This window comes from Onychostoma macrolepis, chromosome 23, assembly GCF_012432095.1.
Source record: "Onychostoma macrolepis isolate SWU-2019 chromosome 23, ASM1243209v1, whole genome shotgun sequence".
NCBI lineage: Eukaryota > Metazoa > Chordata > Actinopteri > Cypriniformes > Cyprinidae > Onychostoma > Onychostoma macrolepis.
This window is the reverse complement of record NC_081177.1, coordinates 12,628,000-12,647,572: the sequence shown is the minus strand read 5'-3', so window position 1 is coordinate 12,647,572 and position 19,573 is coordinate 12,628,000. Positions and strand designations below refer to the sequence as shown.

General features: G+C 38.1%; 1 protein-coding gene across 1 annotated transcript in view; it reads left to right on the top strand.

The window, feature by feature from the left end:
* The window catches only part of pex14 (peroxisomal biogenesis factor 14), a 71,646-nt gene that overhangs the window by 51,104 nt on the left and 969 nt on the right, over positions 1 to 19,573 (top strand). The window contains exons 6-9 of the mRNA XM_058763114.1: positions 392 to 494; positions 7,592 to 7,689; positions 16,043 to 16,134; positions 17,336 to 19,573. The exon at positions 17,336 to 19,573 is cut by the window's right edge and continues 969 nt beyond it. Coding sequence (XP_058619097.1) covers positions 392 to 494; positions 7,592 to 7,689; positions 16,043 to 16,134; positions 17,336 to 17,795 — 753 coding nt within the window. The 3' untranslated portion in view covers positions 17,796 to 19,573. The remainder of the gene's footprint in view (positions 1 to 391; positions 495 to 7,591; positions 7,690 to 16,042; positions 16,135 to 17,335) is intronic.

Here is a 19,573-nt window from a genome sequence, read left to right as displayed (position 1 = left end):
AGTTTTCAACATTGATGATACTGCAAAATGTTTTTTTTTTGAGCACCAAAACAGCATATTATAATAATTTCTGAAGCATCATGGGACACTGAAGACTTTGCCATCACAAGAATACATTTTAAAAATATAGTAAAATACAAAATGCTTATTTGTTTTTCTTATCAAACAAATGTTGTAAACTAAAGCTTTCAAAAAAGAACTTGAGATTTTATGACTACAAGAAGCCTTCAGTGAGGGTTTTAGTGGAGTTTTGCTTTGACTACGCTAACACTAATAGATTAGCCCTTTGTCTATTTGTCGACGTGTAGCGACAGAGCGCGTCCTGATCCACTGGCCTGTTTTCCCTGTTCCTGAGTGGAATTCTAATAGCGTGCCGTGTTTTTAATTGCAGAAATACATCCTTCCCCTCATTATGGGCAGCAAAGAGGACAAGAAGCATCTGCAGCGGATCGAGAGCAACATCGCGGATATGAGTGGCACGCTGACACAGACAGGTGAAGATTAATATCTTCATCACTTTTTCCTCCTTAACATTTTCCTTCATTTATCTGTCGCCAAAATCTGCTCACATTTTACAAATGACGGTCCTGTCATTTTGCTTTAATTTGAAATTGCTTGTTTACTGTCAGCTCAGCTTCAATTAATTACGTTTCGCTGAAAAGCTCTTAACCTCAGAATATTAATGAGGGGAAGAGGAATGACAGCGTTTCTTTTCTTTTTTTTTGCTGCCTTAACTGCGTGGCAAGAAAGTTCATTTTAATTTTCGGCGTGGTGGTGTGGCTCCCCGGTTGGGCCCGGAGCGCGCTGGTGATTAAGTGTGTGGTGACAGGTGCGTCTCCCGCCTTGGACAGGTGAGGAATCTCAGCTAGTCTGTCAGAGAGGGATGCCTTTCCTCCTCTCTCCTCCCCCTCTCTTTACCCACTACGCAGCCGGTGTAATTAAACATCCCGGCAACCATGAAAGCGGACACTTCCCGAAGAAACTTTGTCTTGTTAGTGCCGTAGTCGACTTGCAGCTGGGTGGCTCCTTTTGTGTAAATGACAATTCACTCTTTCTGTGTTTTTATTATAATTTTTTTTTATTTTAAAGAAAGACAGTGCAGGACAACTCATGCAGTGTTTTTTTAATTAATTAATACATTTTTTTTTTACAGTTTTTACAAAGCAGCACTCCGATATTTCTCTGGTTAAAGTTTTGTTCTAAACCTCTAAACTTTCACAATTCATTTGAACTGAATTACTTCACATGAAACTCTAAGGGTTTTTAGAAGATAATTTCATATTTAGCTGTGCTACAATATATAATAATAGTGCTTTATTTATTTATTTTTAATATAATTGTAATATCTATTGCTTTTAAACTTAAAAAAGAAGTGACAATAGAATATTTGCTATTCAAAATCTAACAGACAAGTTAGACAAGTTTTACATGCTGAAATGCAATTGGTCTTTTTTCTTATGTCTATTTGCATACTTAATAAATGGTATTGTCTTCCTTACATATATTTAACCCATAAAAATAGGGATGCACCAGTATTCAAATTTTTGTCTGGTACAGATAAGCTGATAATTCTCGAAAATATCGAAATTATTATTTTGTTGGTAATGTGAATCCTTCTTTTGTAGTTGGTTAATCTAATCATTAGGATGTCCTTATGATTGGGGCTTGATTTTGATTTAAAAAACATATTGAGTATACGAACGTGCACCATATGTACATACTTTTTGTTTGCTGATACAAATGTGTACAATGTACTTGGGTGATTGTTATTTATCTTGCTTCTAAACTTTTTTTGTACACAATTTATACACTTCATAATTATGTAATGAGTTTTTATTTTATTTTTATTCATTAATTTATTTATTTACTTATTTTTTATTGATTTATTGATTTATTTTGTCTTTGGTTTGTAAAATTTGGTATTGGGGTGGCAGGTAGGTTTGGGGGAAAACAAAATTGTTTCTATTCTCTTGTATCGTCATTCTTCCATTTATTATAAACGTTTAATAAACAGACTAAGCAAAAACAAAATATTATTTTGTATAAATACGTTAAAATAAAAGGCAGAGTTATTTTGACATAATGTACAGTATTACAAATGGATACTCATTTTGAGATTTGTAAAGATAACATTTAACTGTGTTATTAATTGTGTTATTAATGTTTTTGAAGATTAAGTGAGCATTAGACTAGTGTAAAGGTCATTTTGATGACTGGATTTCCACCAGGCTTTTTTTTTTTTTGTAAGATTGAAGCCCTTTATTTCTAAGTGGCATACATTCTAAAAACAAGTTTTATTTTATTTCTATAAAGCAATGTTTCCTGCACCATTGGTTAGTAGTGACACAGTAAAAGAAATCGTATTACATATTATCATTTGACATATTATTACATTTTATTTTCACTTGTAAATTTTCAGTCTAAATTGAGTGTAATGAGTAAAAGTGTTCGGTACTGTTAGAAAATACCTCCCCCAGCTGCCTAACATTTTTCTGCTACAAAAACTTGTAAGTATTTGTTGTTTTCAGTCTAGGTGAATACCGTGTAAACCTTTTGAATTTTGAAAATTATTGATGTAGAACACACAGTCTATAAAGGTGAAACAGCACATGCAAATCAGGTACTCTTGATATACAATAGACAAAACACTTCTTGTTATTTATGACGTAAATTTTGTCAGAGTATGCTTGCAATTTAGTCATATTATTATTTGCCTCATAAAACCATGGAAATGATCTGGATCTATGCATGGAAATGATTTGGATCTATGCATGGATTTCTGATCTCAACGTAGTCTCCTGTTAAGCATATAGTATTGTTTTCGTTATCCAGGAGATCAAAATAAGCAAATTTGGGGCATATAGGATAAAGGCGAGTGATTTTAGTCACATTACATTGCCCGTTGCCCAGTTTTTGGTTTGGGGAGGGTGACTGAAAGGCCAGTCGATTGTGAGCCATTGCGTGCAAGCTTGATGTGGGTTTCTTTATCTGATTATCAAATGAGCCTCTTCATTGCCATTTTGGTTCATATATGCAAAAAAACCCTCCTTTGTGTTACGCTGCCTGTCTGGCCCTCATTTTGTTTGTTTTTTTGCAGGATTCCTGTTTTGTTTAGCGTCACATTCAGATTCAGATGATAAGAGTATTTATATTGTTCCGTGCTAAAGCTGCTTTTCATATTTCCTTTGTGAAACACTTGTTCCTGACAATCTCTTTTTTTCTCCCCTCTCTCCCTCCTTCCCTCCGCCACTCTCTCGTTTTCTCCTGGAAGAGCCGTACCTACCCCCAGTCACTCAGTCAGTCACGCCGCTGATCTAATTTGCTGTGGCTGCAGTAGCCAAGTTGCTATTGTAGTTAATGACTGTTTCAGTTAACAGTTTGGGAGAGGGTTGCAATTACGGAGTGAGTTTCCCCCTCTTCTCACAACGTGAGTAATAGCAAGTGACTGCCGCTCTTGCCAATTGCCCGCACTCCTTTGTTAAAGTTCGTGTATTTCTCTAGTGCCAAGTGCGTTGGAATGATGTATTCCTTTGAATGTGGCTCCATTACTCCTGCAGCCTTTTGAGTGTAGGCCTTGACTCCCATTATGATTTCCCAACAACTTTCCACACGCAATTAATGAACAGGTCTTGGAAGCATTTCGTCGCACGCGCGCTAACATTTGTGCCGGCTGTAATGGAATTGCGCTAGCTGCTTGGTCTCTTTGTCTGCGGAGAGCATATTGGTGACCAGCTGGCCAATAAAGGCTCAGACAGGCCCGGACATATGCAGTGTACATTATATTGAGGTATTTACTGAATAATTTACGCTATACACACTGTCTGCCTCCTCACAGCAGCTGCGAAGCCACTTGCAGGATCTCAAATTCGGCCAATTGTTTTCTCCAAAGAGAACGTTTGTGGAAACCCGAGACACACTAAATGGAGGCATTATTTCTTGTGTTTTGAGTATGAAGAGAGTGTTTGTGGGTTTAGAGGTCTGGTGCAGTTGCTGCTCGTTCTCAGTGTAATATTGTAGGAATTGCTGTTGACGTAAGCTGTGGTGGCATTCCTGCTTGGAACACATTTTTGCTTTATTTTAGACCTTTTAGCTATTTTATTCATAGTATAAATTCAAAGATAATAGCAAATGATGGGCAGAAAATTATAGAATGATGTTGCGAGTTGATTTCAAACCTGTGTCGCCCATTTGTGCACCGTGACTTAATGTAATCTCTAACCATGTGCTTCTACAGAATATTTGAATACTTTAAATGTGATGTTCAATGCATCCATGATCAAACTCAGATCTATAATTAGAAGTAGTTTTTCTTCTTTCTTTAAAAGGGGTAGATCACTCAAAAACAGTGTTGGGCACGTTACTTTAAAAAGTAATTAGTTATAGTAACTAGTTACTTCTCACAAATAGTAACTGAGTTAGTAACTGACTTACATCATTATAAAAGTAACTTATTGCCAGGGAAAGTAACTATTGTGTTACTTTTTTTTTTTTTAAGTTCAAATATATCAAATCTACACTATTTTAATGTTTCTGTGGGACAATGTGAGAGACGCCTATCAAATTCAACCTTGGCAATAGAATCTCCATTGGCTTGTAATTTTTTTAGTTCACTCACCAGACTAATATTAATTATCTGATATACTATATAAAATGAAAATCTGATATACTATATAAAATTTTACAAAATAAGCTTATGTTTGTAAAATTGCACAGTTTTTATTTATTTATTTTTTTAAATATCTCACACTTACCATCAGTCAGTCAAACATTATAATATGATATTATCGCTCGAATCGATTTGCTGAAATCAAAACAGGGAAGATAATAGGTGCGCGCCGGCCAATGAGTTTGTCGTTTGCGCATTAGTTCAGCCTACTACCAGAGAAACCGGCAGTTCTTAAAAGATGAAGAATTCCAAAGGAACTCGGTTATTTTGACAGGAAAATACAACAAAGAATATCGTTTACATGTAGCGCGTCAATTCTGCATGTAATGTGAGACTCTCTCGCTCTGTATCTTTCTTTGCGGGTGTGAGACAAAGCGATGGCGAGCCGTGCGCCTTCACACTAGAGTTTACGGTACGTCAAATACAGCTACACTGCGCATCCATTCGGATGAACTGTAAAATAAATGTATAATAAATTATAGTAACGCCGTGTTTTATTGTAAGTAACGGTAACGGCGTTGTAACTGGGGAAACAGTAATTAGTTTGATTACTCGTTACTGAAAAAATAACGCTGTTAGTAATGCCGGTTATTTATAACGCCGTTATTCCCATCACTGCTCAAAAATAACAATTCTGTTATCTTACTTGTTCTGAATTCCATATTTTGTAGCATTATGATTGATTTGTCTAGGGACTGAAATGTAGGTTGTTTTCTGAAAAATTAAAGCACACATTCAAACTTGTAAAGTATGAACCACGCAACCAGGCTTGAATGTGCATTCTGCAAAATATTTCGTTTTGTGTTCCACAGAAATAGAAAAATCATACTAGTTTGGAACAACATGAGGGTAAATGATGGCAAAATGTAATTATTTCAGTTAACTGTTTCTTAAAGGGGTAATATGACGTTGCTAAAAAGAACATTATTTTGTATATTTGGTGTAATGCAATGTTTATGCTGTTTAAAAACACATTATTTTCCACATACTGTACATTATTGTTGCTCCTCAATGCCCCGCCTTTCTGAAATGTGACGATTTTTACAAAGCTCATCGTTCTGAGAAGCGAGGTGTGCTCTGATTGGCCAGCTATCCAGTGCATTGTGATTGGCCAAATACCTCAAGCGTGAGACGAAAATGTTATGCCCCTTATCGTATTGCGATGCCGTGTCCCGGCGCGACGACACAAAAACAATAAAACCCATTTCAAACGAGGCATTTGTTGCATCCAGTGGGGAGATAATTACTGATTATTATGACTTATACTGTCTTTTTACCTGGCGCAATGCAACATTACCATGTCTGCATTTGTGATCGGAGAAATGACAAACAACAAGCACTACTCTACATAGCTCAAAACTTGCATTTGAATAGTCAGTGGCAAATTCTTTAAATATGAAAACATACTTACAGGCTGTGAGTCAGAAGCGCCAGATTGTCCTTTCAAAGTTTATAGAAACAGTCTTTGTGCATAGCTGGCAGGCTACTCCCAGGTTCAGGAAATAGTCCTCCGTAAAATGCGCTGCACACACTCTAATATTTGGGTTGAACTGTTCTGGAACAGTGTTGTAAATACAACTTAACCACTGATTTCTAGTTGTGTCCTCTTTTGGAAGCCCAAACAAAGTAGTTTCGCTTTCACACGAAACACAGCATCTCCAGGACATGACGCCGGCGGCAGCAACAACACTACAGCGAGAATAAAAGTCCTGCCCTCTTTCATTGCGTATACGTTTGGGCGGTGTTTTGCAAATCTCCCCACACCATGACGTAGACATGTGGGGGCGTTTTTGAATGAGCCGTTTAGGTGAGCGTGGTCGAGTCTTAACTTTTATAAAGAATATCTCTTTGGTTTTGAGACTTTAGTCTTTGCAACTTCAGGGATCTTATCTATGCACAAACAGCTTGTAACACTCCAAAGAGAAAGGAAAACTTGAAATCGCTTCATATGACCCCTTTAAAATATGTTTTGGAGAAAGTTAATACATCGGTTGTCAAGTCTCTCGTTAATATTAATACAGTCATCTGAAAGGACCAGTTTGAATCATCATCATTATTCAGCTAGGAAAAACTGTTCAGCATGTGTTATTCTGTAAGTAGTCACCTAATGAGACAGACAAAGGCTGTGAGAGAAAGAAACATGTAACAGCTCTTAAGCAGAAAGTGGAAAGGCTGTTTCTATGAAAGGAGAGCCCTGGAACTGTGCGCCGGAGAGCCAACAGTCGGCAGCTAATAATATCTGCTGATGTTAATCCAATTAGAGTTGATTTAACACTTTACAGAGCATGATTTATAGAGGCGTTTATTGGTTTTCTGTAACATAATCAGTTTGGAAACTTAATGCATTGTTTGGGAATGCATGTGTGACTGGAAACAGGGGGAGAGCAACTTGTGCTCTGGGTTATTTGAAATGATACCCCCATTAATAACACCAACTCTGGCCCTGCTAGGGCTGTTTTTCTTGGGCTTTCTCTAATCCTCGGGACCAGCACAATCTGACAATAATTCAATCTTCAGAGAGGGAGGAAAATGAGCTGTATTTAGTAAGATTAGTGAGGACAGTAGTGTCTAGCCCTCCTGCCTCCCAGATGAGCGGCTTTTTTTCCATCTTGTTGATTGTTTGGAGAGTTTGATAGAGCCAGCGTTTCAAACCCATGCTAATGGAGGTTAAGAGACCCTGATTTGATATAAGAGCAGACGTAGGTGATTAATCTTGTACAAATAGAGGTGTCTTATATTACTGATTGAGCTGAAGGCTAAATCAAAGAGAAAGCCACTGCGTGTTGATTGTCGGTAATGCTTTCAAACAAACAGATACGTCAGTTAGCGCAGGATCGTGACTAAAGCTGCCGTTTCCTTGCTGAAGAAGTTCTGGTAATTGTTTTGGGTGAAGTCTTATCTTCATTTGTGTGTTTTTGGTTACAGTCACCCAGTTGCAGATAACCCTGGCTTCAGTGCAGGAGCTGCTGGTCCAGCAACAGAAGAAAATACAGGAGCTGACACAAGAGCTGGCTAACTCACAGGTAATTGCACAACATTTGCCACAATGGTAAACAGAGGGATCTAATGAAGTCAAACAAATTCTGCCTTGTTATTCACAAATCATACAATCTGAACATTCCTCTAGTTTTTGACATTCTTTTCATTACAGACCTGCATGTAAGGAAAGAATGTGATCGTTTATGGTGCATGTGCGAGTGATAGCGACAACTTTTTTTTTCTTTCATTTTTCTGTCTGTTTTTTGTTGCATAGACATCATCAGAGAAAATAATTCCCTGTACATTACATAAGCACTATTTTTAAACTGCGTAATCAATAGGTCAGAAATGCATAATTTGCCTTTCAACCTCTGAAATACCTTAGATACAGACATTACAGCTAAAACGTAAAAGGAAGCATTTAAAAAAAACCTTGAGGAATTTGTTTGTCCCTGCTTATGTCCTTTCTCTCAGAGGTATTATGAATGATAGTCTTCACTTGTTGTTGATCTGTTGAGTTTAAATAAAGCCCACAGTGTGCATTTTCATAAGGCCCTTTGCAGTGCTCTGTTTCAGGGGCACAGCCTCTATAAAACAAGGCCACTTTGAGTTTAAAACAACACAGGGCATTTTTCAGTGACACTGAGACTGATGCCCTCACCCTGATGTGAATATTAGTGGTGACAGAACTCATATGCTGCTCAGAAGAGAAAAATGTACATCAGCAGGACAAGGCATGTCATGGGAGCTCCATAAAGAACATGTACGGCCATCTCCAGAACGCTCAAGCAAGCCATCCAGGGACAGGAAGTGAACCCATGCTAACGCCCCCTCCTGATCTCTCTTGTATCTGTCATTTGCTTTCTGCTAATTTAATCTGGACTGAAACCTCATTTAACCCCCACCCATACTGCAACTAGAAGACAAGGGCCAGTAGGATTTTCTTTGAGCCCCAGCTTAGAGGCCTGTCAATTAAAGAATTACGAAGGAAGGAAACTTTTGTTGTTCATAAATAATGCTTGGGAGTGTTGCCTGTACAGTTAGTTTGAATATATTTTGTGTATTGTTCGTAATAATTGCCTTTAGGTTTAGTTGGTTCATGAAGCTGCAGGGTTGTGTGATGGAGGATTTCCCATCATCTGTGGCAGCACATAAAAAGTAAATTACCGGTTGAAAGCATCAATTATATCCTCTATGTGCATCATTTTCATAAAATCACTTCCATGCGTGCACATATATATATATATATATATATATATATATATATATATATATATATATATATATATATATGCACGCCGCACACACAGACACACACATGAAAAGTGGGGACATTCCATAGGCGTAATGGTTTTTATAGTGTACTTACTGTATGTGCTATTGCCCTACACCAACCCTACACCTAAACCTACCGCTTACAGGAAACTCTGCACTTTCCCCAAAAAAACCTCATTCTGAGTGATTTATAAGCGTTTTGAAAAGTGGGGACATGGGTCAATGTCCTGAGATGTCACCTTCACCTTGTAATACCTATGTCATACCTTTGTCATTATACAAATCTATGTCCTGACTTTTCACAAAAACGCGCACACACACACACACACACACACACACACACACACACGCATCTGTATGTGTGTGTATATATATCTGTATGTGTGTGTGTGTGTATATATCTGTATGTGTGTGTATATATCTGTATGTGTCTGTGTGTGTATATACAGTGCCCTCCAAAAGTATTGGAACAGTAAAGACAAAATTGTTCTGTTGTGCTGTGGAGTCAAGACATTTGCAAATATGATGAATATGAGACAAAACTACAGAATGTCACATTTTATTATTAGCCGTTTTTAGAATTCATCCTGCTCATTGATGTGAGCATAAGTATTGGGACAGTTGAACATAAGGCAGATATAAAAGATTAAAAGCTATTATTTAGTTGCAGATCCCTTGCGCACAATCACAGCAGTGAGTCTGTGACCCATAGACATCACCAGACTCTTGGTCTCATCCTTTGAAATGCTTTTCCCAGCCTTTAATGCAGCCAATTCCAATTGTTGCTTGTTTTGGGGAGTTTCTGCCTTTACTCTCCTCTTCAGCTGGTGAAATTCATGTTCAATCGGATTTAAATCTGGAGATTGACTTGGGCAATCTAAGACTTTCCATTTCTTTGCCCTGATAAACTCCTTGACTGAACTGACTGGGTGTTTTGGGTCATTGTCCTGATGCAATATGAAGCACTTCCCAATGAATCTGGTGGCATTTTCTTGAATATTGGTAGGCAAGATGGTTTTGTACCCTTCCAAATTCATTCTGCTACTGTCATCATACATTAAGTCATCAGTAAAGTTGAGACGGCCTGTTCCAGAGACAGCCATGCATGCCCGTGCCATGACACCACCTCCACCATGCTTTACAGATGAGGCTGTATGCTTGAGATCATTTGCAGTCCCCTTTTTTTCTCCACATTTATGCTTTCCCATCACTTCGATAAAGGTTCATCTTTGTCTCATCGGTCCATAAACACAGTTCCAAAACTCTTCTGGCTCACCTTTGTGCTTTTTTGCAAACTCTAATCTTGCCTTTCTATTTTTGGAGCTGGTCAGAGGTTTGTATCTTGCTGTGTAGCATCTGTAATTCTGTCAAAGTCTCCTGAGGACAGTAGATTGTCAGAGCATCACCCCAGCTTGGTGATTTTACAGACACGTCTTTTAGGATTCATTTTCACAGCTTTTATGATTTGTCATCAACTACTGTTGTTTTCTCAGTCGATCAGGACATTGTTGGTTGCTGGTGGTTTCCAAACTCTTAATTTCTCCATGCCCTTTGTTTTTGCTATAGTTCTAATCGACTTCCTCTTTTCTTTTTGCATCCAAATTGCTTGCTTTTCTCTCAAAGTCAGCTCCCTCATCTTCATCCTGGTTTGTGTGTCATCATCGAATGCAAGATTCAGAATGCAGAAATAATGGATATAACTGATACAACACATTCCCTGCTTTTAATATCTAAAGAATTAATGCAACAGGACACAGCTGATCACTTAGAAAGACCTGTGAGACAACTGTTCCAATACTTATGCTCACATCAGATAGAGGGATGAAACTCTAAAAGTGCTGAACTTCTTAGCTGGTAAAACATCTATGTGTTGAAACGTCTAATAATAAAATGTGACATTCTGTAGTTTTGTCTCATATTCATCTTTTAATCATATTTGTAAATGTCTTGACTCCACAGCCAAAAGAGCAATTTTATCTTTACTGTTCCAATACTTTTGGAGGGCATTGTAAATACACACACATACAGTACAGTATATATTTTGAAAATATTTACATGCATATACATGTATATGTTTATATTATTATATTTGGTTACACTTTATTTCGATAGTCCACTTTAGACATTCTACTAACTATAAGTAACTTTGTAACTACATGTCAACTAATTCTCATTAATTTGTAACTACATGTCTACTAACTCTCAGTAGGGTAGGTTTAGGGTCAGTAGAATAAGTTGACATATACTTGCAAAGTTTCTCATAGTCAGTATGTTGTATGTTGTGGACCCATCAAAATAAAGTGTTAGAAGATATTAAGCAGACAGTCTACTAATACTCTAATGACTGCTAGTTGACATGTAGTTACAAAGTTACTTACTGTAAGTAGAATATCTAAAGTGGACTATCGAAATAAAGTGTTACCTTATATTTTATATTATATATCAATGTATTTGATATAAACATTATTTTTTAACATTTATATTTTTCTTAAATATATAAATGCATGTGTTTGTATTTTTATATACATAATAAATATACACAGTACACACTCATATTATGTAAACAAAAAACTTTTATTTTGGATGCGATTAATCGCAATTAATTATTTGACAGCACTAAATATATAATAAACACAATTTTTTATTTGTTTTCACTTTTGAGAAACATTAACAAAAGCTCACTTATTTATTTATTTTTACAATTATGCTACACAACCCACAGTGATAGCCAACAGCAAAAGAATAAAGAATGCTCAGAAAAATACAGAAAGTAGTCATCTTTGTTGTTCGTCTATTGTGGCAGTGCTGATGTTGTTGTCTTTATCATGCTAATTTAATACATTATGATGTCATTATCTTTCAGAAGAATATTCATGATGATACGGCCTTCAAATCCTTTCTGAAGCCATGTGCTTATTATCTATAAAGAATAGTCATCTGAGGGAAATTGCCTGCTGAAAACACATTGCCATACCTCAGAATCTGAAACTCTACGTACTTTGTATCTTACGATTCTGCGATAAATCATCTCGTAAATGCTCCAAAAAGAGCTTTGGAATTGCAACTGAGGGCATGTTTTATGTCCACAGCTTGTTAAGCACATGGGTGTTTTACTGAAGCATCTGGATCCTGTAGGAAAACATATGCAAACACATCTGGCCTGGCAACAAATTGAAGTGAAAATATGAATCTCTCACCCTTCTGAAGTTTGCAAGAATTGCAGACTCACCACAACAAACCCCCAGCAGCCTTCCGTCGCCCTCTTGAAGTTCGTCATCCATAAACTGGCTTGCCAAATAATCTCCGGTTCACCTCTGCTGTTAAAGAGACATGCCTCCGCTAGTTCCAGAAAAATGCCACCACATCGATCTATTGTTCAAAACACTTTAGGTCATCATCCACAACAGCTGCCCTAAGTCAAGTAAAAATGGCTGAAATTCTCTGTCAAATTCCAGATTGAATTAAAAAGCTTAATTTGTCATGAGTGCCCTGCTGGAAAGCAGCAGTGTATAAACTATACTTCACATCAAAACGCCCATTAAACAAATCATAAAGTCTACTTTGCGCTGATCTTAAATTTTGTTTTTGAGAGATGCGGGGCCCTGTTGTCTAGAGCCATATGGGAAATTCGGGAAATTATTTTCAGGTCCAGAGCATGAAATTAAGGACACGTGTTAAGCCTTTTGGCTGTGTATCATTTTCATTGTGCGGTTTTCTGAGTTGCCTTTTTGGGGTTCTTTACTCTGTGCAGAATGCGCCAAGCTTGGCAATTAAACTCTCTAAAGCGGAAATGTGTATTTAACCCGAAACACATGGTGACTCCTGTTTCCTCAGCTGCTAAGTAAACATATTTATATATATCTATATATTTTCAAAGCCGCACAAATAAAGTATATTCTGTTATGAGCGCAGTGGGCCTGTTTCTCTGTAGCAGTCACTCAAACTGTGGATATGTTTGTGCTCATAGTTTAATATTGTCTTTTTCATCTCGGTAGATTGGCTGCATACTTTGTATTTCCTCAGTGCTCACCTGATTAAATTTCCTCATGCTCACCTGAAGCTGTTATTCAAATGGTGATTGATAAAGTCTTCGACTGATAAAGGAAGTCAGTTGGAACTTCTAAAGAAGTGCAATTTTTTTGCATTGTCTTTATACCGATCAAAATACTCAAGTGCTTTATCAGGTGCTGTAAATTATTACACTTTTGTTTTAGTGCTGTCAAATTGATTAATCGCGATTCATCACATTACATAATATAGATGTATGTACTGTGTTACATGTACATACATATGTATATTTATATGTATGTATAAACACACACATACTGCATAATTTTAAATGGATATTTCAACCCAAAATTAAAATGATCTTTTACTCACCATTCCACCTGTATGAATTCTTCTGCAGAACACAAGGGTATTTTGAAGAATGTTTTCACTTCTTTCATCCATACAGTATGAGAATTTTGAATGAACTTTGAGTGGAATCTGCATTTTTCTCTTTGAATGATTTTGTCATGATTTTCTGAGCTAATTCTCTGTGGAATGGACTTAAATGTGACATTATTTTGATGTTGTCAGTGAATGTTTTTTGTTTTTTTTGTTTTTTTTACCCTTTTTTAGTTCCAAAATCTGCCCACAGCTTTGTCAGACAATGTTTTGAATTTAGTGTATTTTGAGTGTGTGTGTGTGTGTGTGTATATATGTATGTATATATATATTAATTTTAGCCAGATTGCATACCACTCATTTGCCATCACTGAACTGTTTTGTATCAGTTGATTTAAATTTAAGAGTTCTTATATTTTAAGTCAAAGCACCTTGTTCTCCTTGATAATGTTTAATACTGAATAACTGGCAGAATGTTGCATCTCATTCTCCACATATATAAAGCATTATCATCTTGACTGGTTGAGTTTAATTGCTGTGCTGTTTGAATAGAACGATAGCTGTCTTTATTAGTGGCTGCTTGTGGAAGATTAGGAGCGCTTCGATTTTTTTCCCTCCTTCCACCGCAGAACGTCCTGCCACTGGGAAAGTGAATAAACAGGCTCCAATAAATTGTACTAGTGTTTTCACCAGAAAACGCTCCCTTGGGATTTATTTTCAAGCTGATTCCACCATAAATATACATGCATTAAGCGGTGAAAAGAGCATCTGAGAGGGAAGCAGTGAATTAATTTGCATTCAGACATTTCTTAACTTGCCTTGTTAAGATATTATCCGTTGTTAATGTTCAGCAGACATTTGCTTTAATGTATTCCATGTCTGACTGCTGTTTCTGTGTAAGTACGTGCATATACCTCTCTTGTACGGTACGCTCCACCTCCTTAAATAATTACCCAGACTGTAGCAAAGCTTTGTTCACACTTAAGAGGGTGACGGACCCCGATCACACTGCACTGACCCCTCTGACTGGATGGCTGCTCACACAGTCAAAGACATGCAGAGAAAGGCCTTTAGCAGCAATTAAATGGTCATCACTAAATGTGTGTGCGCGTGTTTGGCTCTCGAAATGAAGAATTGCAACGGCGGAACTTTAAACACCGCCAGCTGAGAGGTGCTTTGTAGCCTCTGTTAAAATATTATTTAGATTTTATGTCCGAGAAGTGTAAGCTAAGCCTCCGAAGCAATTAATTTTTTTTTCCCCGTTACAAAGGTAAAATGAGCAAGAGGTACATTCCAGCCTTATTATACCGGGTGCCGTGGGGAGTGTGGGATTAGGATGGCCATAATGAGGTGAGGCCTGTAATAAGAGTGTCTTCACCAGGCCTAATGCGCTCGGCTCGGCTCGGATCAGATGTGGCCTCTTCGAAAACGGCGCACTTATCTGAGGGCTTTAGGAGCAGAAAGGAGACAAAACTGCCGTCCCTCCCCAGCCCTCGCTGTAAATGAGTCTGATCCTTTTCAGATGTGATTCAATTAATTTACTTTAGATTTAATTACATGTGAAAGAGTCCGAGTTATCCCTCTCCTCTCGATAGGGGGTCTCTGCTTTCTAACTAGCCGCCCCCGGTGACTCCGATGTTCTTAATTACACCTTTATTTTCCTTTTCCCCCCAGCCCTTTTTTCAATTCCTCTTCCTGCTCTCGTTTTTTCCCCCCTCAGCGGGCAGAAGAACTGGAATGGAATTATGGGGTAGATGTGGACTGTTTGTTTGTGGACGGTTCAAAGAGTCATTGGCTCCGTGTAGCCGTAAAGGAGTGGCTTGAGAGCCCAGGTTAATCTGTCAGAACGTTTGGAGAACTGAAATTGAAATGTAGAGGGGCTACAAATCTTTTTTTTGCGTGAAGAGGGTATCTTTTTATAAATTGACATTACCAACCAGCTGTCTATTTGGGGGAATGATGGATGGATTTTTTTGGGGCTTTTTTTTCCCTTGAAGTCATTTGCTATTCAAATGTTTGCTGGCCACTTCAATTGGCCATCACTCCCTTCAGCAATTCATCCCATGGCAAGCAGTTGGCGATAAGGCTTCTTTTAATAAAAACCTCCCTGACTTGATGAATACTGCCATTGTTGTGCCAGAGACCTCTTATCAAACACCTCTGTCCTGCTCAAATCAGCAGTCTGCAATATGGAAAAATATGTAAAAATGGTATGATTAATTCCCTTAGCCTTTTTTTTTTTTTGAAAGATTCTGACCTTCTGTGTGGAGAAAATACAGTAGCTGGGACTTGACAGTGTAGTTGTGGTTTGATATCAAGACTTTCATTGTCTCGTATTGGCAGTTTGAATGCATCAAATTATTGTGTTCATTGAGTGACTCTGACAAATCAAATTAGAAAAAGTCACACTTTAACAGATCGCTGACATTTCTGAAGTTTTTTGCATATGCTGCATACTAATATAACAGGTTCTGGTAAATAAGGCCTGATATGATAGAGCTTTCACATTCTGGGGCAGATTTTCACCTTTAACAACAGTAGAGAATAAATAACTTTTTTTAAAGCCCAGATAAGAGGTCAGTTTAGCAGCATTTTAAAAGATAACCATGATTATGTTTACAGAGGTTTCAGAATGATCCCTGGTTAATGGTTTAGCAAATAATAAGTGTTTTAAATTTGTTTTCAAAACGAAAATGATGATGATGATGATCATTTGTAATTTTGTCTCTTCAGGCCTCATCCACCACCAACCGCATGTTGGAGTCTCAGAGCATCAGTGAACTCAAGGCTGAGATTGTATCTCTTAAGGGTCTTCTTCTCAGCAGGTAACTTTTCTCTTTTTTTAATAAATCTGTAACAATAGATGCCATATTTGATTTGACGGACAAAATTTGGCTATGAAGGATGTTCATTTAGAATCTTGTGTATTTGGGTGTCAATCTGTCTGCTCCCTAAACATTAAAATTGGTTTTCAACAAATTGCAAAAAAAAAAGCAAAAATTACATATGACCTTGGACCTATTTTCTGATACATAACAGTATGACATACTGAACAAACTATATTTTCCTCCTCCATAGCCTCGTTTTTGTTTGTGTACAATAAAGTCTGACATCCAAAAGCCATTTCCTGCCGTTACGAATTTCATTATTTTACAGTGTGTTCAGATTTGTGCTTGAAAACTAATAAGATGCAAGTACTTAACATTTAATATCCTGAAAGAGACCTTTAGTAGATGTTACAACATGCATGTTTTGTAATATCGCTGTGTAAATGAGTGGAGAGCATTGTTTCTCACTCAGGGCAGCTGATATTAGTATGCCTTGGGACGATTTGGCAGATAAATGTGTCTGAAATGGTTTGATCTGTATGTGTCATACCGTTCTCTTCACCGGGGCATGTAGCTGGAACCGGCTCATTACTGGTTAATGAGGCCTGATGCATCCAACAGGTTCCCTCAATGCCCCAAGATGGATCTTCCCTCACTTTCATTAATGTTTACTTGATTATGTATGTATCATGCAAATTAAGATCTAAGTAATCTCATACATCTGAAATTCACACAGATAAAAGCTTTCGTTTGTCTGCTGTTTCGTTCTCATTAAACATTTTAAGCTGTAATTACTTTTTTCTTCCAGTGTCTGAATGTTGTGTCAGGTTGTCCTTCTCAAGATGTGAGATCTTTGCTGTAAATACAAACCAAGCTCACCATCTGCTCAACTTGTTGCCTCATATATTCACACAAAACCACCCTGAAGATGCTTTTGAATTTATTTTACCTTTGTTGCGAGGACATGCTTTGTTTTGAATCAGATGCCAGGTGTGGAGTACATATGGACATAATCTCTCATGTACTTTCAGACTGACAAATCTGCTCGTGTTTCCAAAGCACAATAGCTGGACTCGCTCGTGCATATTTTAGGCAGACACAAGCCCGAGGCACAATGTGTACTCTGTTGTGAGAGATTTCAGCAAAGAGTTCGAAGAAAACACTTGTAATTTTCTATTCACGTCCTCTTTCTTCTCAGGAGACAGTTCCCTGCTTCACCCTCCGTTCCCAAAATCCCATCCTGGCAAATCCCTCTCAAACCAGGATCGCTGTCCAACCCACCCTCCGTCAACCACACCAACAGCAGTAGCGACATCTCGCCCGTCAGCAACGAGTCGGCCAACTCCTCCCCCATCAAAGAGGGCAACAGCTCCCAGGCCACCCCATCCGGCTCGCACTGCTTGAACGGAGACGTGGGCCTGGGCTCCATTCTCCCTCTGGACCTGAAAGACCAGGTCCGTATGGAAGTCCAGGGGGAGGAGGAGAAGAAAGAGGACGATGAGGACGAAGACGAGGATGACGACGTGACCCGTGCGGATGAGGAAGACCACCTGAGCGTGCAGACGGAGGACAGGAGAGGAGGCGACGGACAGATAAACGAGCAGGTGGAGAAGCTGCGGCGTCCAGAGGGTGCGAGCAACGAGAGCGAGGTCGACTAGAAACAAATTGCGGACTTCATCCGTCCATTGGCTTCTCTCGGTTTCCTTAGAGTTAATTTAAGTTCTGATATCACACCCTCGTCGCAGTAAAACGGCTGCCGTGAACATCACTTAAGACTGTACGATAGCGGCAGGTGAGGTGGATTATGTTCCTTTCACTGCAGTTCTTTACCCTTTTGACTTTTCCACATGCAAACTTTCAACGTGCAAACCAGAGTGAAGGCACAAACCTTCTGCATGCCTGAACAAGCACAGCAACAGAAATTTCTGGAAAGACGACAAGAGAATTATGACTTTTTCTTTTGCAATCCATACATTTCCCCTAAATGCTAGCTAGCTGTTTTACTAGAGACTGTAGTACTCCAAAAAAAAATCCCATTTAGGTGTACCATAGCACTTCAATACGTCATCAATTGCGGTGTAAGGACTATAGACAAATCAGAGGCACCAAAGAAATTAGAAAGTTATGATCTGAGATCTGTTTCTATGCTGTTTCTTTTGTTTTGTTCAGCAGTAAACACTAGTTCACACAGTCCCACAGACCTTGTAGTCTGTCATAGTGAACCAACTCTCCTTCAGACGTGTAGTACACCGGGCTTCAGCAGTCTGTGGAACAACGAGGCCTTGTATTTTGTGTTTAGAGTGATGGCGAATTTGAGATTTCTGTGAGAGAAAGGAAGAGAGAGAGCAAAACACGTATGAGAATGCAGACAATGAGGCGAAAGAGAAATGTGTTTGTCTTGGTCGTATCTCTCCAGTCTCCAGCAGGGTAGCTGATTTGGTTTATGAAGTATGTTAATAATCAAATGATCGACAAATAACAGATGTATTAGTTCATGCGGCTTGAAATGTCAAGGAGGCTAAAATCGGAAATCTAATACTGAAAGCCTGTTATATTGTATTATATTACATGACAAACCCTCCAGTCCAAATTATATAGGCCTCCTGCAGTGAATAATCTTAACATGAAACGGTGCTGGGGTTTTGTAATTAAACTGTGTAAAACAATGGATGCTTCAGCGGAGGTGCTGACAGTTGTGCTTTTCTCTTTGGGGGCTTTTCTCTCAGAAAGTCCTGAGAGGATTAAAAAAAAGGCGAAAAAAAAAATTTCCCGTGATGCAAATGGAGAGTAACGTATGAATATTTAACTAATGAAATTACTCACTCACCAGCTGATGAGAAACAAAGCCAGAGAGATCATGGAGTGAGAACTAGAGTGTCAGATCCATTGTGACATTTTCACTTTTAACAAATGACCTTCAGAGTAACCGGATTACAGCACAGCCAGGTGAATTGTGGGTCTGTGGCGGCACAATGCGAAGGCACAATGAAAAAGCTCAAATTGTCTAGCCATGTTTGTATGTCTTCTTACTCCCTAGACTAGGGTTGGCTTAACACTAACCCACACAAGAAAAGCGTATATTCATATGATACAATGTCAAGAGAAACGTGTGTTCATTTGATATGCAGTGATTTTTTATTTTTTTCCTAAAACTTCCAAAAAAAAATCCAAATGTGAAGTGAACATTAGAGGAATAGTTCAACCCCCCCAAAAAACAAAGACAGCGATTTACTTAAACCTTTATATGGCCTCTTTTTTATTTTTGTGGAACGCAAAAGGATACATTTCGAAAAAAAAAAAAATCAAACTGCTTCTTTCCGTACAACCACAGTTCATAGCAACCACGTCTGTTAAAACTCCAAAAATGACCCCAGAAACACCATTAAAGAACCAGATCAGTCCAATTAATTAATGGTTTTTGATCCGGTTCACAAAT